Below are 26070 nucleotides of genomic sequence, written 5' to 3'. Positions count from 1 at the left end.
AGCAATTTAAAGAAAAAAAAAATCCTGTTCTAGAATTAAACATTCCAGTCTGAACCCACTACAGCCACAAATTACAGCTGTGCTTATGGCCATGAGAGGTCCCTGGGCAGTTCAGAGCAGCATGGTTACATTGCAGTTATTTCACTTTATACATCATCATTTTTGTCTCAGTTTCCAGGATATTTAAAAACTAAACTTTGAGAGTTATTTAGAGAACTGTATCTCGTTACTGAGCTCTTGGACTAAGCTAATTAAGAATGTATTTAGTATGGTAATCTTAACATTTGTCAAGACAAAGATCAAAGAGGCTCTTTCTGATGCCACATATTTTTGAGCTGGTTGCATATACGTAAGACACGCCAGCAGCCATTAACAGAATTAAAAGAAAATCTTACTTTTCTACATAGGCCAGCATACAGAATATAAGCATTGACTCAATTTCTGTGGTGACTAATAATGTGAAGGATAAGTTATGAAGGAGTAAGTAGTAACAAGTGAATAGGCTACTTCAAGTAGAAAGGTATCTGTCAAATGAAGTACTCCTTAGGAGCAAAGTCACTGAAAAGGGAAGCTTAAACAGTAAGGTAAAGAAGAAGGTATTAGGAAGCAACCATTTAAACATGAGGCAAATTGTAAATTTACCTGTCCTGTTCAACAAACATATTTCTACTTAATACTATAAAAAAGGCAGCATGTTAATTATGAGAACAATATTCCACCATTAAACTTTTAAACTTAAGTATAAAAAAAATACAGTGAATATAATAAATACAGTCAATGCTCAATGAGAATGTTTGCAGCCAATTCCAGGAATATATCTGAATGTATACATAGTTTTGGAAACAACTTTGATTTCTTTTCTAAAGGAGTTTATGAAAATAATGCCTGTCACCCCCAACAGTGATAAATTTTACACCAGCTCATATTTAAAAAAACCAAAAAAAAAAAAAACCAGAAAACCCACCCCACCAAGTTTCCTCAACAAGCACTTGGATGATTTGTTTTTCACATGCCTGATTCACCTGAGAAGAGGAAGGCCGTATATCGCTGCAGCCACTGACAGAAGGGCTAGTAAAAGCATACATTCTGAAGCATGCATTAAAGGCAGCATTACGCTGTTCATCCCAAGGTAGACTCTCCGTTTGCTTTTGACACAGGAGTAACTGTTGAGTCATGTTTCAATGCACCTGCTTTGTCCTTTACCATTGCTGTAGTAATACCGCATTTCTCAGAGCTACTTATTACCATTAGGTTACATATTATTAGAATCATAGAATGGTTCGGGTTGGAAAGGACCTTAAGACCATCTAGTTCCAACCCCCCTGCCCTGGGAAGGGACACCTACCACTAGACAAGGTTGCTCAAAGCCCCATCCAACCAGACCTTGAACACTTCCAAGGATGAGGCACCCACCATCTCTCTGGGCAACCTGTCCCAGCGCCTCACCACCCTCTCTACAAGTAAGAGCAGATGCCTTGCTATAAATATTAACCTCTAACTGGCATGGTGAGGACTAGCCTAAAGCGAGCAGTGAACATGGAGCAAAGATTGGCTGGAGGCACTTGGAACATCAGCTTGATCATGACTGGTAGAGATGAGAGCAGAGGATGAGAACTGCTCTGAAATACAACCCTTGGGTTTTGGTACAGGTTAGAGAAACTGCCCCCCTAGACATGAGAATTCCCCAGATGCCTGAATGATAAACCTCACTCTGAAGTCTTAAAATATTCTGGTCAAGAATCTGAAAAATAGTGTTTAAAAATAAAAAAAACCAAACCAAACACCACCCAACCTTAAAAACCTACCTTAAAAAAAAAAAGCTCAAAATATTTTAGCATATGTTAGAAACATGAACGAATTAAGCCTGAAGTTTTCTACTTCAGGATCCATTTTTACTTATAGTTTTCCTTACATTTTAAAACCTACATAGTTAATGGCTGATTATTTAACTTTGTCACATAAGTCCCTCATCTTCCCTTTTGGGGCTCAAAAAAAGGAAAATGTTAAGTTAGCAGCAAACCTGGCATGACCAATGAAAGCTAACCATAACTAGTCGCAGCATGCTTAAAAGAGGAGTTTGCATCCCTGAATAAGAAACACAGAGGAGTTGTCTGAAACAATTGTTTAGGGTCATCTGTTGTGTTGCACTAAGTCTTGCCCTGCTGAACCCTAACACAACTTTTTGCACGCCATTATTCTGTTTGCATGCAAGTTAACTTTAGCAAATGATTACATCCCCCTGAAGTCTAAAGATTACATGTAAGAACTGCTCTATTTCAAAGGCAGTATGTAAACCCACTCCCTGAAATCAGTCACCAGGAAACTCAAACTGTGAGAGTAAAGAGACTTATGTCAAAATGAATGCCATTCATTGTATTTCATCTGACATTTATTTTTGAAACAATAAGGATACCTGCCCCCTGCAAAGACAGAAAACTGCATTTCCGTGGGAAATGTAGTTCCAAAGACCTGAACAACACTGATTTATAGAAACAGAGCATCAGCTCAGTCTTGATTCTTCTGTCAAGTCCAACTATTGCACAACTACCAATAATATGACATCATTAGATGAAAAGCTCGTTCAGGATGCCAAGCAAATGAAACAGTCCTTTTCCCAAGTAATTTTAGCAGTGTGTCAGAACTGCACGATTATTGAGAGTATTTCTTCTGAAGTAAGTATGAGGTAACAACTAAAGCGTTTTCTGAACATCTAAATAAATTTGGGTAACCCAATTCTAGCTATGGAAGACATCCAATTTCTTTTCTTCTTTGGCAGAAGATTTTTTTTTTGTTTCAACAATCAGCCGCTTGGCAAAAAAAAAAAAAAAAAAAAAAAAAAAGGCAGTCATTTAATAGCCACAGTATTGTTCTTCACAGTGGAATAGAGCATTTTTCTCCTATGCGTACTATTTCATAATATGCAAGCAGCAACAGTCTTTCCAAGATCCATTTGCAGGGTCTCAAAGTGCTCTACCACAAGCTTTGTCACTGTCAGTAGCTTTCAGAGATTCAACATAGAGTCTAAAGAAATTAAATATGACTAGTACATTTTGGGTAAATGAGGCTGTTCCATGCACTCCTTTTGCTGGATACCAACAGGTCCTGCCTACAAACAAGCCTCTTCTGCTTCCCCAGTTCTCTCTCCAATGCAATTCCACAGCCTTTCCAAACAGATAGCTTGAGCCCACGTTTAGCATGCTACCTAGTAGCTTGGGATCGCTGACAGATCTAAAGACAAATTAAGTGCCTTCGACAGTTAGCAAAAGTGGAATTAAGCAAAGTTTTTACTACAAAGTTGTTAGCTTGATTTAACTCATTCTGTGGTGCAGACCGTTCCCCTAAACTGATGCAAATAAGCAGAACCAAGAAAGAAGAACTCTTCTTGACACTAAACTAGAGCCTAGAAGCTATTCAATGTTTCTTAGGTTTACTTCACTAAGAAATACCATGCTGGCAATCAGGAATCATACCTTTTGAATTTGCTGGCGTGTAGAAAATAGTTTAGAGGCATGATCTGTAGCTAGTCTGGACTGCAACATGTTTGGAAGCTCCAGAGATGCTTGTCTCACCAATCCATGAGCATCCCTACTGTTCTAACCAAGCTTCTGATGGGAAGGAAAAAGGGAAGACAACATTTGCTCAGCCTCCTTCCCACATCTTACAGACCCAAAGATGCATATGTGTCCTGTTCTTGCTAAGGATTTGTTAGAAGGCAGCCCACACTCACAGGCTGTGTGAGCAGTCATGGAAGCTAACCCCCTTGTATAGTGATACTAATCTAGTGATTGCCTTGTTCTTACATTCCACATCTCCTGCTCTTCTGTCACACTGGTGCTTTGGTGGCCACTCAATGAACTAGTCAACTAATTTCTGTCAATCCTGCTTCTAGCAACATCAGATCGCCAACAGCACAAATCCTACTGCCACATGGAGAACAGAAACAAGGAGACTACTAATTCAGGAGGCAGGGCGGCAGTACCACTTCTGACAGTCAAACAACCTGTGTCAGACTCAAGTGAACTCATACAACTTGAAAGACATTTAGATTCTTCACAGCAGTAGGCAAAACATCAGTTACAAAAACAGTAAGAGCAAGTCAGAAGACTTACATAGTACAAACAGGAAACTACACCTTTTTAACTGCTTATCACAATGAGCAACAGCCTCTACTTTCCTATAACTGTATTGTGAACAAAGGATCTTGTTCAGCATCCATCTTCCAGATGCAGGCTGACTTTCCCAGTTTATTAGTATTTTTTTGCCTCCTAACAGCACCATATTCTCTGTCTTAAAAGAACGCTAGAAGTTTCTAGCTTCTTGAAGTTTTAGTGCTTTTCTTTTCCATCTCTCCCCAAATTGTTTAAAAAAAAAAAAAAAAAAAACAAAACCCCACAACTTTAAAAGGAGATTAAGATAACTGATGCCAAGCCTGTAACTTGCAGGTGCATTATTTTCCACATTTTAGAACTCTGAGGCACACAAGTTGTGGATATGTGAAGGTGCAAAATTTCATGAATGTTCTGCAGAAAAGAAAATAGACCTAAGTAGCACTAGAGATGAAGGAGGATTCAACAGGCATTAGTGGTCAAACACTGTTGAAGTCTATCGCTAAGTTCAGTACCTCCTTTGAGCTATTTTTAATCCCTCTGCTGATTTTTTTAAGCACCAAAGTTTAAAACATTCATGTACTCCCATCCTTGAAAGGCTTGATTTGAAGTACATCTATTATGGCACTGTTGAAGTATATAGTAACAATTTATTTTTTTTTTGCTTTATTCAAATGCAAAGCTGATTACTTTATAGCACTTCAGATTAACTGTTAAAGCAAAAATAAAATACGATCTGAAGGTTAGGTCAGGTAGCATTTTGTGTTATGCTAACCATCCTTCCACAGTGAAAACTCAGTAAGTTATATTGAATCGAATACAGCATTGAAATATAAAATTAGGGAGAAGATAAAAAACAATGCCACTTGGGTTAGTTAAAAGTATTTTCATTTATGACATGGCAGTTATAAAGCTGTTAAACATTCTAAGATATTAACAACTGGATTTTTGAAGTTGTAAGTTTAGCCAGCAACAGATGCTAATTGTTACACATTTAAAGCATTCAACATTTGTGGCAAAAGCTCTTTAATGTTTTCTCTCCCAAACAACTAAAATTAATTTACTCTTCTGCTCCTGCCACATGCAAAATGCATGAATTTAGGAAGCCCGAAATCTGTATCTATATTTTTGGCTTCTTGCTGCCTTCAGTTGATAATGGCACTTGACTGGGCTTTAGCATTCCTTAAGAAGCACATTCAGCAGCAGTGGCAGGTAGCACAGCTGATCCAGCTTAAACAGGAAACAATCATAGGTCAGGAGCAAAAAGATGCCAATTCAACCATAACAAACCAGAGGGAGGAACTTAACATGGGAACAACAAAGAGCTGAGGGAGGAAGAGCTGATGTTTAGAAGGACTCTTGGTAGCCATCGTTGTTCAGTATTCAAGCTGTATACTTCCTAGAACACAGGTGGCTGAAAGAAAAACCTGAAAACAGGTTGATGATGTTCAGATGACACAGATGATCTGTGTCTCTGCAAACTATGACACTGCAAACAAATTTTATGTGCCCAGTTGCACAACTCAGTCAAATTCTTTATCCTTGCATAAAACCCTGGAATGTAATTGCTCTAAGAAGATACTTTCCACTTCCTGCTTTCTCCAGTCTTCATCTTCATAAAATAAAACCTAAGCAATAATTTCAGTCTTGAGTACAAGTGAATCATTGTAAGGAGATAATAGGTCAGATTTATGTTAATATTTACTTAATCATACCCAATTTATTTTAAAGTTTTAAGTGCCAGACTAGTTCCTTTGAGCACTCCTACTGCACTAATATATAACTGACACACTTGCTCTAATCTTCCTACAATACATTTGTGTGTATTTATTTAATACTGCTACTGTGGGTTTCCTGGCATTTCAGTATTTCATTCTTGCCGAGATCAAGCATACTTTTGATGTCAGGTGATATCTGCCTCTAGATCAAAGGCTGCATTACTGAATATGGCTTTAAAATAAAGTTTCTTACTTCTTATTCTTGTCAAGGGTGAAGTCAACACCTAATAATAAAAGAAAAGCAAAGAGTCTGAAGTTAAGTTATTTTTTGTCAATTTTACTTTAGAAATTTTTTTTTGAATCAGCAGGCAGAAAAGATTCTCAGGCAAAACTATTTAATAGAGTACCAGTATCCAAAAACCTGTAACAGAAAAATATACTGTACGACCACCTCAGTGAGACTATTCATGACTGTAAGCAACAGGGCCAAGACACAGAAGAGGACTCATTTAATACAGCTAGCTAATCAAATTCAGACACCTGAAGTCAAAATTCTCTGCAACAGTAGTAGATGTGGCAGCACAGTAAAACTGGAAGGGAAGATTATTTTAACAACACATGATGAACAGGACTAGGGACTGATCTGGTTTTAATAACTGTGCTACAGAAGAGGAAGCGATAAGTGATTTTACACCTGATCTTTATGAGTCAATGTGTTAAAATGATCGCACCAGTTCAGTTGACAGAGAGCAGCAAGGTAGCATAAAGATACAAAAGCAGAAGCAGAGTGCAGAAATAAGCAGGCAGAGCATAGAAACGTTCCACTAAGGGACATGCTTGAACCTTCTGGAGAGGGCTCTAATCCTCACAGCCTACATGAAAGCAGTTAAAAGCTTCACTTTTTGATAGTTAACAAATACTGCAGCACCCCTAATAGCTGTCTCTATCCTATTAGGCACAGAGTTTCAGTATGATCAGCTCTACAGATGAGAAATGCTTGCTGATTAGTTCATTTATTCAAGTTAGGTCATTCAAAAATCCAATTCAGTTTCTCTTGAAAGAGGTGACCATCATCAGCTGAAACAAATCAAGCTGAAGCCAGAGTAAATTCTAAATGAAGTAGTCTTGCTTTACTTGGACAGTAAAGATTTATAGCACATACTCATACTATTGCTGACTTAATCACAGAAAACCATCTATTAAAATACAACAGTCAGAAAAAGGAGTATCACTCTGTTAGGAACGGGAAGGTTTCCATGGAAAGAGTCAAAGCTGAATCATCAGCTGAAACTGAAGAAAAATTACAACATCTGGATACTTAGAAAGGTCCCTGAAGACAAATCAAACTAAAATCTGTTGAAAATAAAAACAGTTGATCAGAAGCTTTAAAATACATCAACTTCACTTGACACCCAGTTACAAATATCCAGCCAAAATTGAGTAAAAGTGAGCAAAATGAGTTGGAAAGAGTATCCAGATTTACATATAATGAGCCCAAAATATTTTCCAGGAAACCATGGCGACAAGCTTTAGCAAGTTTGCAATTGGCTAGCATGAGTGAACTGATTCAAAAAACTTGAGTCAGGGGGTGTGGACATGCAGAGAAGAAACTTAAGACATTAGCTACTACCAAAGCCAACTGTTGGGATCAGCCAGAACTTTGTCAAAACTGGACACCTGCACCACAACAGAGTGGAAGAGTGCTGTTAGAGGACCAAGCTAAGAGGTTTCATGAGAAATGCTCGCTCGGCGTTCTCCAACACCTACGCAATACCATCTCATCTCGCATCACGCTGCACAACACCTAAAAGTCAGATGTTTGAGTGACAGCTTCCAGTACAGAAGTATGCTATGAAATCAGGGAATGGGAGGGACACTACTGAAAAGATTTCTCATCTACCTCATGTTAAGTATTACAATAAGGAGGACAAGGTGCTGCAGTTAAGCGCCAAAACAAGAAGAGTGGTCACTACTGAAGCGCATACTCTGTTAAGTGATCTGTTAGTGAAGTGCAGGCTTTCCCTAATCAAATAAGCTTCCTTTTAATTCTGATTATAAGATTATAACAGAACAACTCTTCTGTGTCAGCACAGTACCAATGACCTAAACATGAACTCAGTAAATTAACTCTTAGATGCTGACTTCACTGGCACATATAGATTTCCTACAGACTGCTTATGCTTTCTCCTGTAGCTTGGGAACGCAGCACCAATTTGTAAAATCCTGATTAGTTCAAGTTAACATCTAGAATTTCAGTATCTGAACGTGTGCCAGATTTACATTTGCTAGTATTGCATAATATAATAAATTTCAACCCTTGCTCGATTTAACTGCATTTCTCCTCTATGTATAACAACCTCTCCAGCCCACAGCTCATCACTTTTGTGGTCAGACTCAGATGTATCAGGGAGAAAAGGGAAGACCTTTCAAGGCCACCGCATCCCCCTACCTCCTCCCAATGACCACCCTCAAAACACTACAGCTCTGGTTCATCCAGAGGGCCACCAAGACAGAGCCTGCACTTCTGCACTTGCTGGTTCCAGCCACCTGAGTATGCTGCCAAGGTGCCGCAAGCCCAGCGCAGCTCCTGCTGCTGCCTTTCTTTTTTTCTGCCCTGGAGCTAGTGTTGAGGGAAAATTTCCAGGGAAAAGTTAAGATCTTGTTACCGCTGACTCATAAAATATATATTCCAGAATAGCACTGGTCTGCAGTGCCTGATTGAAAAGAGTGCCAGTTTAGGACACGCTGATCCAAGTACACTCAACTTAAAGCAAGTAGAAATAATGAAACTCAGCATCAAATAAAACTTCAGTTGTTTTTCAGCATTTACTAACACCTAAAAAATAAAAGCCACTTTCTTATCTATGTCTGTCTAAGTTTCTTTCTGAAGTCCTCTGTTTATCATTGCTTGTCTGCTTTCATATAACTCACACTGCTTCACCAGAGCACCTCCAGATGACAGTTGTTCCAGTTTAGGTTTCCAATCTGAGGGAAAGAATTGCACCCTGTTCATCTATGAAACAGTGCATAATTATTCAACGTCTTACTGTGGGCTTCATTCACTGTTTAATTCCCTCATTAGTATTCCCTGAGCACACTAAATCCTTTTAGCACTTGTATATGTGCATGCACCAAAACTGAGAAACTCCACGCTTACATCACCTTCTTAATTTCAACTAATTTTCCTTTCTTGCTTTCAGCTGATCTATTGAGTTGTCCAGTTGTGAAGTATTAACTTGCAAATATTATGTAGGAATGAATTTAACACTGTAGTTCAACTACAACAAAAATTTTTGCCACTTCTGCATTCCATTCAACATTAAGCTTCTAGGTGCAATTAGAGGGGAACAACAACAAAAATAAGAAAGATGCAGACAGACCGGAGAGGGTCCAAAAGAGTGTCACAAAGATGATCAAAAGGCTGGAGAACCTGTCTTACGAGAAAAGACTGAAGGAGTTAGGTCCTCTCTCCCTGGAGAAGAGAAGGCTTGGGAGGACCTCATCACAGTATTCCAGTACCTAAAGGGCAGCTACAAAGAGGACGGAGTCTCTCTCTCCACAAGTAGCCACATGGAGAGAACAAGAGCAACAGGTACACTTTGCACCAGGAGACATCTCAATATGAGACATTTTTTACAATGAGAACAATAATTCACTGGAACAGCCTCCCAAGGGACATGGTATAGTCCCCATCTGTCTACCACCTTAGGCCCCCCCTCACTAAACAAAACCACCACACCATCACTGGAGGTTTTCAACACGGACAGGGTTACTAGATAATCTCATCTAGGCTCCTTTCCCATGAAAGGTTAGACCAGACAATTTTTCGAGGTCCCTTCCAACCTAGGCTGTTCTACGATTCGGTGATTCTAAGAACACCTCATCTACATTCCTGTAGCGCCACATATCAGAAAACTCACTTCCTTTTTTTGCCTGTCAGTTTTATTGCAGTAAGATTATTTCAACTTTCTGCATCATCTGAAAATTGGTTTCCCAGTACCAAGCTCTACAGAGGATACAGTAGTTCTGATTAGTTTTCCCATATCTTTACCACTCACAGTTTGATATAACTACTAGGAGAACCCATTATGAGTATGATCTCTTCCCACAGTGCTTATACCTGCTTTTTCCTGCCCGTTCGTTAAGAAGTTTCCTATTTTACTGACGTCTACTTGATATTTCATATCATAAAGACTTCAATCTTGTCAAATTTCATTTGAGAGCTAGAAGTTATGGATGTACAGATCTACTGTAAAAAGTTGTGGGGTTTTTTTTTTGATAAAATTAAACTAGCTTAAACAAATCACGTTGCTGATATTACAGTGAATTTAATTCTCCATTTCTCAGCTCAAAGGCAAAATGCTCATCCCTCACCAGCAAGGCCTAAAGCAATTGCAATACCCTATTATGTATAATATGACCACTAAATAGTTCCAACACCAACAGATGAAACAGCAAGCAAAGCTTCTGCCACAACAAGAAGTATTACTTGTTCACTGGTCAGTGCTCCTACAGTTTGCCAGAGAATGCAATAACCCTGGCCAGCCTCCACGTGCAGGAAGAACGTTATCAAGATTTGAGTGATCTTCAACAATAACAGACAGAAGTGAAACTTTCTAAACTTTAAGTCTGAAAGCACTGACTGCATCTGCCTTCAATTCTGTACACCAAGAAGTAGATACTAAAGACCTAGAACTAGTGCAATGGAGCCATTTAAACATACCTTCCAACATCAAGATTGCAGGCTTGGCGTACCCACTTTGAAACGAACTACAGAAAAAATTACTCAAATTTACAGCCTTCTTAAGGACACTTCATAACAAGTCTAAGTATTTTTTCATCTCATCTACGATCTCTTCCTATCCTCCCCCTGTTGTTTACACCCAAAAAAAATGGTTTATAGATGAAAGTAGATAGAGATCAGAAATATCAAGACCAGTTATACATATTTTACATAAACAGCATGCTTCAATAATGATGTGCAATACAGTTAAAAGCTTTCCCATGGCATTTCTTCTGTTCCTAGAAAACACAAATGCATTAACTGCAATCTAAAGATGGAAAATAAATTCATTTTCTTAAAGGAATTAAGAAAATTATATTACTGATATCATTTTCTGATATCAGAAATATCAAGAAAGCCACTGATATCAAGACTCAATAGACATACTTACACTGCAAACTAGCTAAAAAAATTATTCTACTAAGGTCATATATTCTACAGCAAAGGCAGTATTACATACCTTGTGCAAGCATGTTAAACTCCAAGAACAGTGCTATGTGATAAAGCTCCATAGCTTCTTCAGCCCTAGTCATGTTTAGTTTTCCTGCTACAAGAGCCTGAACTTCACTTAAACTGCCCACTGAAGGGCTGGAGTGCAAAACTGAGAGATCCACCACATCTGTATACATACAGTTCAAAATGACCTTAGCATATTTTTTTGGTATGATAGATTCATCCAATATAATTCTAGTCGGAGTTCGTAGAGTTCGGTCTGTGATTTCTTCGCCAGTTCGTATCCTCCTCTGCAGCAAGTGACGAAAAAATGGAGATCGTGACGAAATAATAGCTTTGTGAGCTCTGAGTTCTTCATCTATACAGTTCTGACTTCCACCAAAAGGTTCAACTAAGTCAGAGTTGGATGAAAAGCTAAGAACCACATCGTAGTAGCACATGTAATCAAATAGGGCGCGCATATCAACATCTAAGGAGTTTGGTGTTCCAAATTCTTCACTAAGCTGCACAAGGATATCAACATTTTGGAATCTTGAATCCTCCATTCCAAACTCGCCTGTATAAAGGTAGTGTAATAAAGCAGAAAACATAGGCATATCTATACCAGCTGTGTTAATATCCATTATTATTTCTGCCCCATACTCTGGTGAGGATGAAAGCAGGGTCTTAAAAAAAGGACATCTTGCCGCCAAGATCGCACGATGCACAGGAAAACAAGTTTCTTGAAATATTAAGTCTACATCAGTACAATATTTGTACTGATAAAGTTCAGCCATGTCTTTTTGTAGCGTCTTGGCTTCTGGTCTTGCCAAATTAGCTTGTAGATAAAGCTCCTTTAAGGCTGACGTCCCTTCGTATTCTTCTACTAACGCATTAACATCTCTGACATCCCAGCCTGAGAGGAGTTCACGCATCTGCTTGGCATGATCAGCAGATCGGCTAGATTTCCGACGCTTAATGAATTTCTTTTTGAGGGTGGCAAGGCCAGAGGTTTTCTTTTTCTTATCTTGAGGTTTCTCATGGCCATGGTCAAGGCTATATAGCTTTGATTCACAGCCGTAACCTTGATGAGAGTAGGATGATGTCCCTGAAGGCAAAAAGGAAAATTGAACACACTTATTCTTTAAATTTAAAAGGAAGGTCCATAACACCCAAACAATCCATCAGTGTCTCTGCAAGTTACGCAGTTTTTCCTTCTCCTCAGATCAGATAATTCAACAAGTTGGAAACCTGACTGAAGCCTTTTCTGGTCATTAAGGACAAAAATATTTCTTTTTTCCGCAACTATGAAGTTTATACTACTTTTTTTTTTTTTTTTTTAAATTTACTCAATTTTAAGAACCAGGCAGTGCCAGCTCTTGTAGCTTTGTAGCACACAGCACACTTACCTAAGTAGGAAGAGAAGACTGGCCAAAACATTACAAATGTCATTGTATTAACTACAGGAGGTGAGAAATACAGCCTTTTATAAAACTTACACGATCTCAGTGAAATAGTAGCACCTCCCCTTCAAAATGTTTTTCAAATTCTGGTTTTTCTAGCATTGAATGTTGTTTCAACAAAAAAGCACACCTGGCATTAGATAGTTATCACAGTCAAGAAAAAATGGGGGAAAAAAACCAACACCACAGTAGCAAAACATTCAGGGAAACTGAGGAAAATGAATTAGTTTTCAATGCAAATTTAACAATAAAGTAAAAATCCTGTCATACGTTAATCAAATAATGTCAAAAGTCAAACACATAAAATGGGCTCCTTTCCACAGAACCATGATGCTAATTCGTGCGTACAGCCATTAAAGATGTTATTTCAATACAGCATTATACAATTAAAGCATATATATATAATTTTCCCCCTCAAAAATCATTTATAGGGAAGTTATGTTATGATCCAGACAGGTCATGAAATGAAAAATGAATTCCCCTCAGTGTTACCTGTGTTACACACCTGACCTATTCTGCTAAATGAACCTTTGCTGATTTTCAGGTTGAGCCTAGCTGCATATACAGTAATACTGACAGCATTTTAGTAAGAAAAAGAAGAATTAGTATCTGTATTTCCAGAAGTAATGGAAAACTGGAGTAATGTTTTGGTGAAAAAGTAGTTAAAACTATACTTTAAAAAGAGGCATGACTCATGTTAAATGGTTATTTTCAAATTTAAATTTACAGAATTTTCACTCTAAGATAGCTGGTGAAAACCCTCAGCTACAACAAGAAAATAAAAAGAATGCACATAAACCCAGCTACTAATTCCAGACAAAAGAAAAAAAAAAAACAGAAGAAAACACTTGCAAGTGGTATATAGATTAATAACAATCGCCATTTCATCTGAAACAGTATTTGTACATTTTCTGTTGGAAACTGTTAACATGTTTCCATCAGTACACTTGTTTAGCTTCATTGCTTGTTGCCTTTTTTTTGTTCTTTAAGTTCAAAGCACATCCAACCAGAGTTTTTGGGGCCTTTTATAACTTGTTCTATCATTGCTCTCTCACAGCTCTGTTTGTTTCAGATGCTGTTTTGCTATGCTACTTTGACAGTGATGTTACGGACCAGTCTATCAAAACACAGTGCTTTTAGTTACCATGTTATTTCAGATAAGTATTTCTTGAACTTTGAAAGACACAGAAGCAATTCAAAGTTGTATTTGAGACCACAGTAACTGTATCAATGTAAAATTTCTGTAAATTGATTTATTATTTAAGCTTCAATAATTCTACGTAACCTTACGTGTTGGTTTTTATGTTAAGTTAATTAAAACTCCCCCAAATCATACAACACAATGGTTTTACAATTCCTCTACTAATGAAAACTTTGGGAAGGAACTTTGCTTTCTGTGAGGAAAGACCTCTAGCCATTTTATCCACGCTACATTAAATTTTTCTTGATCAGGCAACATGTTATTAATTATACTGAAATTTTAAGACAGTAAAAAAAAAAAAAATCAATTTAAATGAAGAGCACAGCAGTAACTCCAGACAACTTCAACAAAGAGGTTGTGCTGCAAAATTCAACATTAAAACTTCTTCCACATGCTACTCCAGATATTACAACAGAAAAACAGAGATTCAGTCTCCTGCTGATAGAGACAAGTATAGAATTTCTGCTCCATTTAAAGAATACTGATTACATTTCACAATAATAAAAGTATAATGACACTTTGGTCACTCTATAATGATAGATTCTGCTCCAAGAGAACATGGCAGCTCATTTCTATTTGAACTATTTTGGATTCACATGGCAAATTTGAGTATGCAGAATATTCTCTTACATTCTGCTAAAGAAAAACTAGGACACCACAAGTCTAAATTTCTTTCCTCCCGGAAGGCTGCCATGAGGTATTAGTTGCACATGAATCAACACAAGATACTAAAACAGCATTCAAACCTTTGTGTAGCCTGAGCTACTTACAAGACTTAACTTCAGAAGTACAGCAAGCAGTGCTATTAACCCTTACAAATAGATACAGCACTGCTATAAAAGTGCCACCACACAACTGTTTTTTGCCAGAGGTAGAAGTAGAGATGGACCAGCATAGCCTCTCTGGGTTCACAGTAGCTGGTGGCTCTCTATCCCTCGAAAGAATTTTGAAGAGCCCCTTTTTGACCTGCCTCTATTCCTTCCTAAGGCAGCAGCATTAGAAGTAGGAAATATAAATTTATTTCCCACTTCTACACTACAAGGCACCAAACTATTAAATGTTGTTAAAAAGCAATAGCTACTTCATGTCCCTAGACCATATCTAGCTTTGAATAGATAAATATTTACAAGAAACAGATGACTGCCAAGAGAAACTACTTGGGCACTTGACAATGAATAATGGGATGTCTAGTCCTCTGCATGCCTACACATTTTAAAATCTAATTATAGAGCTCCATTTAAAAATATACATCTTGAACAGATGTACCAACGGTGTGAAATCCTCCTCCTGAATGTTGTAGACAAAACAGCAAGAGATGACTAGTTAAGCCTTTGCTAAAACAAGGGTATTTTTTTACAGTAAGAGCACTGCATTATTTTTACCGAATTATCTTCTCTACAAGAACTGTAAGCACATTCAGTGTTAAGTCAACTAACATGGGAGCTCATCCTATGAAACTGCTGTGCTTTGCCAGATCAGTCCTCAGCTTTTAATATTCATCCTATACTTACAGTGTAACATGGTGCAGCACTTCAAGGATAAAGTAACGTGTCCAAAACAAACCCATAGGCCTGAATCCAGTTTCCAAGAATAAAGCAACTAATACTCCTTATTTCCAATTCTACTTTGTGACCATAAATAGATCTAATGTCTTTCTACATTAAAAAAAAAATCTGTAGAAGTTGCTTTAACATTAAAACATAATTATTCTGATAAGTGATGAAAGCCTTAGCTATCGATTTTAGGATACATCTGTTTTCTACTGAAACAGCTACACAAACCAATTATCCAAACAAGAGTCAAGACGAGAAAGAGTCAAACTCCACAAAGAGGAAAGAAGAGATGTGGCTACCTACAACACAGGCATACTTACTCTACTAGCATGCTCATAAAAGCCACCATAATATCACAAGATTTCAGTAAGAATTTTAACCAATTTTAACTCATTTTCCTGGTTTAGATGAGACAGCCACATGCTTTTAGATCTTCCTCAAAAAAGTCTCAATGACGATACTCAATAGGTAATGGAGATCAGTAAATTTATTGTGACATACTAGGTAATGGGTTTCTATTTTGAATTTAATACTGAAGACCATCAACAAAACCTTTCACGTACCAACTAGAGAGTTTCTGAGGATTTTAATGAAGCCTTTGGAACCCTCCCCTCTTCAAATCTGTTTAAAATGTGTTTCAGCATGCAGATCTGCCCATTTCCAGGTCTGTAAGGGTTTCTCTTCATTCAATATAGAAGCAGATAAAAAACACCAAGACATACAAGAAAAGTGTTTTGGCTGTCATTTTGGAAATTATAAAAATATATATATCTCCATGGATATCCAAGGTGTTCATATCTAAAGTTCTTCCTTGACATGCTATGATAGCACATGCAGAATTTTTATCCCAGAGCATAGGTCTTTATGCGTCCAAGAGTTTGTGGGTTATCCTCTACTCAGATCTGCAAAAGTCAGGAGTGTCACAAAAGCTGAGACAAAAGAGAAAAATTACAAAGCAAGTCAATTTTTCCTCTGTGAATCACTGTGCTTTCAGAGGTGATTAAGAAAAGAAATAACACTGAATATCAATAACTACTTATTCAGTATTGCAAGCCAAGGCATAAAGAAGAAAAGTGTTTATAAAGTATTTATGTTATTTACTGCTAAGATCATTCTTCAGGCTGCCAGGGTTGGGTTTTTTTGTTGTTTTGTTTTGAAGCAAGATTTATCTTCTCAAAAACTGCCTTCTTTTAGATTTATCACATAACTATTTAATATTTATAGTGTGACAGTACTTAAATCTACACTGAGGTCTTTTTTTGCACTAGACTGAAAAGCACATAAAGGTAACACCTGTCCCAGTTGTGACTTAGATGAGAAAATGAATTCTGAAGAGCACTTCAACTAAAGTTCCCAGTTAAGCAAGGTCCTTGCTTGTAAATAGTGCTGTTAGGACAACTAGTACCCTCATTCCTCCATTTGCAGGAACAGGAAAAGGACAGGAGAAAAAGTTGTCTTCAAGACTGCTTGTTACTTTAACAGGCTTATTATCAGAGATACCCCTTCTAGCAATACGGAAGTAATTCAGACATATTAGACATAACGCCAATACTACAATGAATACTGATGATCAAAAGTGTTAAATATTCTAACACAGCTTCACAAAAAATCTGAGGAAGAAAAGTATGAAATGGTAGATAGTATTAACAGATAGCAACTGCTCTTGAAGTGGGAAAACTAGTATGCATGGTTTAATTATAAAAAAAACACTAAAAAAACCGAACTTGGTATCTATTTATTAGCAAATGGCAGATCACTCATTGCATACATAGGCCAAACAAATACTGGACAGTATCAAATTTCATGTACGATTGAACTCGAATGGATTCAAACTGATAACCTAGAAAACAAAAGCACTACATAACATTACTGCTAGCAATTCAAATCCAGTGCATACACAATCCAGCAAGTCATTTACGAAAGTGACAAGACAGCAACTGAAAAGAGTTACCTATGAATGTCTGTTGTGCCTGTGAACTTCCCCCTACCCTTGGGGAACATGAGTGAGGGTAGTTAGATGCATTAGCACCCATTTTCTTCAGTCACTCAGGCATTCCGCCTGCTGGCTCTTCAACGTATAATCCCATAATCCTTTATAAATCTTCAATCCCAGGTCCAGCATTCTGTTCCTCCATTTCTGAAGAACAAAAACACCAATAAGTTACTTTGTTTTGGGGTTGTTTTTTTTTTTTTTGCTAGGTATTATGTGATTTAGATAAAATAAATTAAAACCTCAAACATTTCCAAGATAGGTTCTTATACGAAGGATTAAACCAAGATAAAAAATACATTTTTTTCCAAAATAATTTGTCATTTTCCAAACCATTCACAAATCAGTATGATAACCTGCCACAAGCAACAGGATGGCTATCAAACTTTTAGCTAATAAATCTTCAAGTAGGAGTTGGTCTAGACTAGATATGCTCCTTTAATTACACTAAGAAAGACTTTTCATACACACCGATATGTTTACATATTGTTATAAAAATCCAAAACTGAATTATACTGAGAAAGCAGAATAAATCAATCCCATTGGAGCAGTTATTATCACTGCTTTCATCTGCATTTTGATTTCATACCATTTATGTCGTTTTCACTCAGTCCTACTTTTCAAGTTTAGACTAGTACCTAGAAGTAGGTTTACAGTAGTAAAAATAAGACATTTAAGCATTCATGTACCGTTTCATTAGGTATTTGAAAACATTTTAGGAAGCTAGTTCTGACAAAGTTTGAACAAGGATTAATTGCTAAACATACAAGCACATTCTAATTTATTCCTATCATAGCAGTGTTAAAATAGTAATACTGCAAAATGAAAGTTACCACAATGAAGAGCTGCTTACTGTCAACTGAACATGCGTGCCCCCATCCAAAACACAAATGCACAGGTAAGAAAGAGTGATACAAAGGTAAAGTCGATACTAAGAATTTATTTTAGACTCTATTCAATATTGTGAACATATAGCTACACTCTACCGTGTTGTCACAGGTGTAACTACATTTGCTACATGCTCCTAACTTTATCTCCTTTCCCAGTACAGCTTGTTACATGTTAAATCAGAGAAGTAAGCCCCATGCAAGAGCATGTGTTTCAAGGAAGCTGCAGCACTGTTCCAGTCTCTTCTCCCTGCTTTAATAATCTGTTTATTTCTGGCATGAGAATTTCAGAGTGGGAATTACCGTGACACTGGGAAGGTAAGACACAATTTTAAGTGGAGAGGCACACCTGGCCTCTTAGTCACAAATGCAGTATGCAAAGCAGATCCCGGAGAGCCGAGGAAATGGCCACAAGTTGTACCAGAGGAGGTTTAGATTGGACGTGAGGAAAAACTTTTTCTCTCAAAGAGTGGTAAGGCACTGGAACGGCCTGCCCAGGGAGGTGGTGGAGTCTCCGTCCCTGGCAGTGTTCAAGAGGCGGCTTGATGAGAAGCTACAGGATATGGTTTAGTAGCTGTGGCAGCAATGGTAGTGGGAAGACGGTTGGACTAGATGATCTTATAGGTCCCATCCAACCATGTGATTCTATGATTCTATGAAAATGAGAGACAGGCCAGGGAAGAGAATGCTGCAAATTGCCCTAGGCACAGGAGTGGGGGGAAACAAATGCCACAGGATTTGAGGGCTGGTTATATGAGGAGGAGGAAGAGTAGAGAACGGTTTGGAGACTTGGCTTATAGACATGGATATGTGAAAAGGTGAGACATAGGCATGGGACTGAAGCCTCGAGGAAGCACAAGAGAGTACATGTTTTCCAACCATCTGATGCCTTAGAACAAGGTTCCTAAAATCAGGCCTTTTGGCATTTGTGGTCTATGACATCAGACGTTTCCAAAAAGGAACCACACCACCTCACACTAGACATGACATACAGGCAGAATTGCTGCTCTAGAGAGTGGATAGCCCAGGTCTGCCTCACACAGCTGCAGCCTGTGATCACTAGCTGAATTCTGCTAAGGCAGGAGACAATGATAACACAGGAGCTTTGCTGGTATTATACAAGCCAACTTTAGCCAACCTACAGGCTTGCAAAGGCAGGAAGGGGAAGCTCCCACACCTGCCCTTCCGAGCTAAGTGACAATGGCTCCTCAACTGCATACAACCTGATGCTTTTCTCAAACTCGTCTCTACACAGATTCAGCTTGCTACACATCAAGAAACAGAAAAATAAAATACCTTCCTATTTGAATAGTGAGCCTGCTCAGGAAGAAGTTAGAACCAGAGTACATGCAAAACGGGACATTTTGCAACATCACACCAGCAAACACCAATAAATCTTCCTGGCCAGCACAAGCTGTTGGATCAGTTCAGTCTTAGCCAGTGCATGTACTCATTTTCTTCCTTGTGCAGAAATAAGCTAGCTATTCTAAGATAACCGAATCCATATGGATGCAAACGTCTTTTCCATACATGAAAGGCACAACTGATTTAAGAAAAAACACTTAGAAAATTATTTCATTAAAACACTCCAAGTAATTTGTGTACCCATATGGAATATGTTGCTTAAACGTGCCATCCATTTCCAAATGGAATTAGTTATATTCAGTACAAGCTTTGTGGAGGCAAGAGTCACCTTTCAGTCTGAATTCCAACCCTCTCACAAATAAAGGCCAACATCCTGAGTAGATATCCCAACAACTTCCCTTTTCTCAGCTAAAATTGGACTTGGTTCATTTGGAGAGAGTCCTGGAATAATGCCACTGCATTCCACTTCCCTCTTCTGTGTTCAGCTGTGGTGTGATAACTTGTCTATTCGAAGTCTACTAAGGCTTTGCAGTTCTTCCCGACACAGGAAAGAGGCCAGGAACCAAGAAAAGAATTTAAAAAAAAGTGGGTGTTTTGGTTGTTTTTTTTGGTTGTTTTTTTTTTTTTTGCTAGCAAGCACTACATAACACATAACCAAGTCCCAGGTTTGAAGTTAATACCTTCCACCTCACCAGACGCATGCCCCAGAAGATGGGAGGAATGTGATCAAGGGATATATGCAACTCTTCAACACCATTAGCATTCAGTGCTTGAATTTGCAAAACAACATGATTTAAATTAACTGAAAAATGTAAACACTATTAAAAGGTCCTAAAATATCTGGTATATTAAATAATTTTATTCAGAGGCTTACCACAAGAACAGCTACACATTAAGCCCAAGTGAGTATCATACAGAATTAATTAACTCACAAAACTTAAAATATATAACTTAAGTAATACAGGATAGTTAAAAAAGTGTCATACTAAAGCTGTATACATAAATATATTTATGTAAATAAACCATATACATATAGAAAAAAAAATATATATACTTATATATATATATATGTAAGTAAACCCAAACATGCCTCAGTGAAGGAGGAATTCAATGCAGAGTAGGCTCTACAGTCAGCCATTTACAGATGCCAAAGCCTCCCATGTCTCCTTTCAAATTTAACCATGCACTGCTTGGTCATGCGTATGCTGGCTGACGAGAGTATTTTACATCCCGAATTCAAACACATTGTAGTCCGTAACAGCGTATTGCACCCCATAGCTCAAAACTGATCATAGCTTTAGTCCCACTACTGTCCTTAACCTCATGTTACAACTGAAACAACAATCTTCGTACTTTTTTTACTACATCACTAAGTTTTACAAGATAATGTTGTGTAACCCATGTTGTATTTCCCAAACAATTTAAGCTGACAGCAGCGATGAACTCTGTCCTGGACAGAAGGCCTGCCTTCCTCTCTTTGTTCTCATATCCACTTTCCCTGTCTTGTTTGCTCTGGCCCAAGTATTCTGTGAACCAGATAAACTGACCACATTAAAATCAACCTAGACAAAAAGTTTAAAGAGTATCAGTTACCTGATTGGTTTGTTATGGCACCACATGAAGACTTGCACCAGCACAGGTGGAAAACAGAAAGAGGACCATGGAAACAAGCTGCTAGAGCCAGGATTGGATCTCTTGACAGCAAGGTGTACTTGAACCACTCATGGATTGTAAGTGTGCTTTTTTTGGTTTGCTTTGTTTTGCTAGTGTCCGCTTGAGCCTCTACACTAAATCTAGCTTACCTGCACAGAAGTCAGCCCTGTACATAACCTGCTGAGTCTAGTACCAATGTATTTACATCTCAGTTACTGCACAAAATGCCACATCGAGAATGCTGTTTCCCATGGTGAAAGACAGCTGTAGAAGAAGAACGTAAAAATGAAGAAACAACTCCAAACCACAATTAGATCTTTAGTTGCAAAAGTAAAGGAAGATTTCATCTTTCCTTGCAGAAGTTACCCTGCATACCAAAAGCCTCCCTATTTCGGCTTAGCTGAAGAATTTTTTAATCTAATTTTAGCTTCAGAATACAGTCATGGAATTTTTTTTGTTTGTTTTACAAACTACCATCAGGTGAACTTTTTCTTGCCTTTCTGTTAAGAGTTTATATGCATCCACATAAGCATTATCAAAAACGAAACTAAATTCAACATCTGCAGACCTACTAAAACAGAATCTCTTGTTGAGAGCAGTGACGCACACACAGATGTATGTTATATAGGTATACGTATATACAGAAAAAAAAAGTTAAACTATGTCAAAGCTTGTTTAAAAAAAAGCCTGCATTGCAGAAATAGTATATGAAATGCGTTATATGAAACCAAGAAGCTTTAGAAGCCAAAATTACCATCCCAAATGCTAAAAAAAGCACAGAAGTGACTTTCAGATTATACTGATACTCAGAGCAGAATAAAATTTAAGATAAACACAAATCAAGTGACAAGTTTCAGTACCTGAAATAAGTTTCTCAATACTTGTCACACTGAACCTAAAATCCTAAGAACCCTAGGATGACTTGCATTTGAGGTGTCTGGGCTGACAGCCAGGAATTCCTGGATTGGGAATTATGATTTAACAAAAACTCTGTGTAGAGAATGGACTTTGAGTAACAGTGACACTATGTTTATAGTCATCACTCAATACACAGGTTTCATAAAGCTTTCTGTAGTCCACTGGGATCCAATTTATATAAAGGACAAGTGTTACAATGTGTTTTACAACCAAAAATATTTGACGTTTTCCCCTCTAAAATTTTAAGAGCTTTTTGTATTTCTTCGTTGTTATAGGACTACAAAATAGCATAATACTAAGTTGTTATAGTTAGTTGTTGCTAGAGGAGTTGTTGGAGTTGTTACACGACTATGAAATAGCATAATACTATGACCAACTAGGAAATCGTATCAAGTACATGCACATACTTGTACCAACAAGATTTTTCAGGTTTTACGTTTTACTTAACACATTTTAAATCTACTATGGGTAAATGACAACATAAATATCACAAGCATACCTTATTCATATTTGCTTAGACTTTTATCTAAACCAAAAATGCTACACTATATTGCCCCAACAGTTCCTTTCAGGTAACAAGGAAGCAGAACTTTACTGCAAGATGAGATTAAAACATTCAGCGGTACATTGCAGGTGGAGAAATTAAAAAAAAAAAAAAAAAAAAATTTCAACTTGTCAAAGTGATAACCCAGTAAGGAAATACTTCAACTAAATTTTAGCAAGGACAAACCTATTTTCATAGAGATTAGGTAGATAAATAATTAAAACAGAAAGAACTTGTAAGAATAGACCCCTACCTTTGTTCCCAAGGCAACTTGCCTTAACAACCTGAATCTGCCTCTGGCAGAGCAGTGGTCTGGTCACCAATACAGAGCCCCAAGCCATCACAGAGAAATTCAGGAACAATCTCATGTTCAGCAGGACTGTTGTACAGCTCCCATCCGCTGCGGAGGCTCCAAAGACAGACCTGGCCATGCTGGTTGTTACACAGCGTCACTACTAGAATTACCAGTCAGCAGCATCCACAGGGATAAGCACTAAACAGTGAAGACAAAGTTGCTTGTGGTTGGGGTTCCAACTGTTTGTTCAGATATGCATCTACTATCTACCTCATTTTCCTACTATCCTACTGGGATGGGGCGCTCTCCAAGGACGAGGAGCTGACAGGAACGGAGCATTACCTGTCCCAGCCCTCCTCTCATTCCATGGACAAGGCCCGTGGAGCTACTGGCACACTCACAGATTTTGCTGAGGTTAGAAGTCTCCAATTTCAAGAGCATACACATTAAATGACTGAACACATGGCACAGGGTATCTTGAAGGAATTGTTATTGATAAGCAATTCTCTGTCCAAAGGAAACAACTGAAATTTTGAAGGACCAGCTGATTACATAGCCTGACATACATGCAAATCCATGCAAAGACTATTTTGACTGTTTTTTAATCTAGTCAAGCATTCAACCTTTATCATTATTCAAAATTATCCAGATGATACATGAGTAAGATGGAGCTGATACAGCTGAAGGGTTCTGGTTTGGATTAGTATTGTACAAAAATGAGGAATAGATAGTGTTCTTCATTATTTGGGTTTATGAATCTGTATTATTTTGTGATTTACTGCACTGGAAAAAAAAGGAAATCCAATAAGCAAAATACCAGAACTTAAGCCACATCAGCAGTTACAGGCACAAGGGGCAAGAAAAAGCAGATATAACTAGATTACGAAAGTGCTTGCATTGCTTAGTGCTTTGCTGAGAATCATGTGTTCCAGCTATCACAAAGAACCCTTTCTTAAAGTTAAGCATAAATTTTAAAGCACTTTCTTTTTCATGAAGTAGTCCATTTCTCCATTAAGAAGTTCTTTTAAAACAGAAGTGGCAAAGAAACCCACAGTAGTCCTGGCTGCTTATTTCATGATTCTCAACAAATCTAAGGACTGAGTTTTAGGAGGGGGAAAAACAAAACAAAAACAAAACATACCCACACAAACAAAAAACCAACCAAACAAAAAAGCTCACCTGTACCAATCTTCAGCATGTCTTCACCTCAGAAAGCAAAAAAAATTGAGAAGTATTCTGGCAGATGAAAGGACACAGAAAATATAGAAAAAACCCCTATTTTCAATGTTGTCTTTGTAAATAGTGTTCAAAGTAGGATTTTTGATGATCAGCAAAGCAATTCAGAGTATGATGTGAATGTGTCACATCCTAGAAGCAATTAAGTAATATCATTAGCAGGGAGCAACACGTCAAATCACTAACAGCACTGTGGAGGCACACGACATCAGTATTTTTACATTCCTCTAAAGACAAAAAAAAGTTTCAGCACCTAAAAAACCCAAACACACAAAGCACATGCAGACTAACTGAATTACAGCAGTACAATCCCACACGGAATAGGAAGTTCCTCCCAAACAACTTAAACGTTTTCATATACTGGAAAATGAATCTTTATCTCTGTACATCACTGATCTCTCCAGCTGGTTGCAAGCACCCACTGATTTACCAAAAGTCTATTCTTATTGATAATACTCACATGAAAGACTTAACTAATGTTCCTAAAGATGAATTCAAAACTTCTCTTGTAGCAAAATCAGCAAGAATGCACTTATTGCCCTCTAGAACTCTCTTGAAGTGAAATGACAGCATATATTCTTCAATGACTTTCCATTTTTTTAGAAGTTCACTTGAAAGGAACATTATCTGTCTCGGACACAAAATGCCATTAAATCTACTTTGTAAGAAAATCAGGGAAATCCTATCCATCAAATCTTTATCAATATCACTGAACAGAATAATCAGGTATGAACATACCCATTTACAGGGAAAATGAGGATAATTCATTTTAGCCAATCTAGATAAACTGCAAGATAATCTGACATACTGTGATACATTTTGAGGAGTCTGAATGTTTTTCAAAAGGTCTCTTTAGAGCAAACAAAAACATGCTTGTTTTTTAAGATGGCCAAAATCCTCAATGGTATAATAAATATGTGAATACATCAGTCTGTTAAGATAGAAAAAGGAACCTCTAAACATGAAAAGTACCTACAAAAAAGGATCACACCTTTTTTTAAAGAAGTCAGCTTTTTTCTCTCTATCAAAGTTCTGGCCAACACTCTATTGTCTTGTCAGGTAGCAACTTAACTCAGACAGATTTCAGCTAAATTCAGCTTCAGACACTGGGATCAAATACCAATCTGGTATGACCAGCTCTCCTCTTTCTGCCTCCAGACACTGTCTGTCCTTTATCGTGGCAGTATCCATAGAAAAGGAAGGAGTGGAGCAAAAGTAAGAATTCTCCACAGGAAGCTGTCCCACCTTTATACAGTGTACTTCATGGGCTTCCTATTCAAGTACTCCTCATCTCTCAACAAGACTGCTGCTTTTTGTGGAGGAGGGCAGGCAGTCTCCTCTCTGCAGTTTTCACAATTCACATGATTTTATCCTACGTCCTCCACAAAGATCCCTGTTTCATCGAGAAAGGGAATTCCTCCTCTTGCTTGAGCTGTAACCCAACCACAACACAAGATGCTGTTTTCAATTAGCAAGTCTACTAAGACAGGAAAATCTTGGTTCAAACCCCAACCATACGGAAGGTTCATCTCTGGATTTTAGCGCTCCTGCCTTCTCACATCAAGTACCACCTCAGTGGAGTATACCCTACAGTCTCCTTGTACTGGAGACATTTTCGCTTCTCTCCAGGCTCAATTATTGCATGGAAAGCCATTTACTCTGAATGAGGATCTGGGAGCTTCCTGTACACAACAGCACTTCTAAATTCACTGCAGTTACATGCACCACACTTCCTCTCAGAACATGTTTCCTCTGACAGCATATTAAAGTTACTAGTAAGGCAATCCCAGACACTATGCTCTGTATCTACACTAAGTGAGCAGCACCTGTCCTCTCTTATGACTTGCTACTTTCAACTCATCTTAAAAAAAGCACCCTTTTGATCACACAGTTTTAGTTCCCCTCTAAACTTCCACAGCCTTCAGA

At 37.8% G+C, this 26070-nt stretch overlaps 1 protein-coding gene across 3 annotated transcripts in view; it reads right to left on the bottom strand.

Annotated features, from left to right (window-relative positions):
• BTBD7 (BTB domain containing 7) overlaps positions 1 to 26070 on the bottom strand; it is a 54118-nt gene that overhangs the window by 16913 nt on the left and 11135 nt on the right. For 2 of the 3 annotated variants that reach the window (XM_086749463.1, XM_086749464.1), the window contains exons 2-3: positions 17208 to 17393; positions 11068 to 12147 (exon numbers count right to left, since the gene is read on the bottom strand). In XM_086749463.1, coding sequence (XP_086605589.1) covers positions 11068 to 12147; positions 17208 to 17289 — 1162 coding nt within the window. In that variant the 5' untranslated portion in view covers positions 17290 to 17393. Of the gene's footprint in view, positions 1 to 11067; positions 12148 to 15819; positions 15926 to 17207; positions 17394 to 26070 lie in introns of those variants that run through there. The other variant, XM_086749465.1, reaches the window with a different exon arrangement.

This window comes from Chlamydotis macqueenii, chromosome 5 (assembly GCF_036417535.1).
Source record: "Chlamydotis macqueenii isolate bChlMac1 chromosome 5, bChlMac1.mat, whole genome shotgun sequence".
In the NCBI taxonomy this organism is placed as follows: domain Eukaryota; kingdom Metazoa; phylum Chordata; class Aves; order Otidiformes; family Otididae; genus Chlamydotis; species Chlamydotis macqueenii.
The sequence above is the reverse complement of the archived record's forward strand: the minus strand, read 5'-3'. Positions and strand labels throughout refer to the sequence as shown.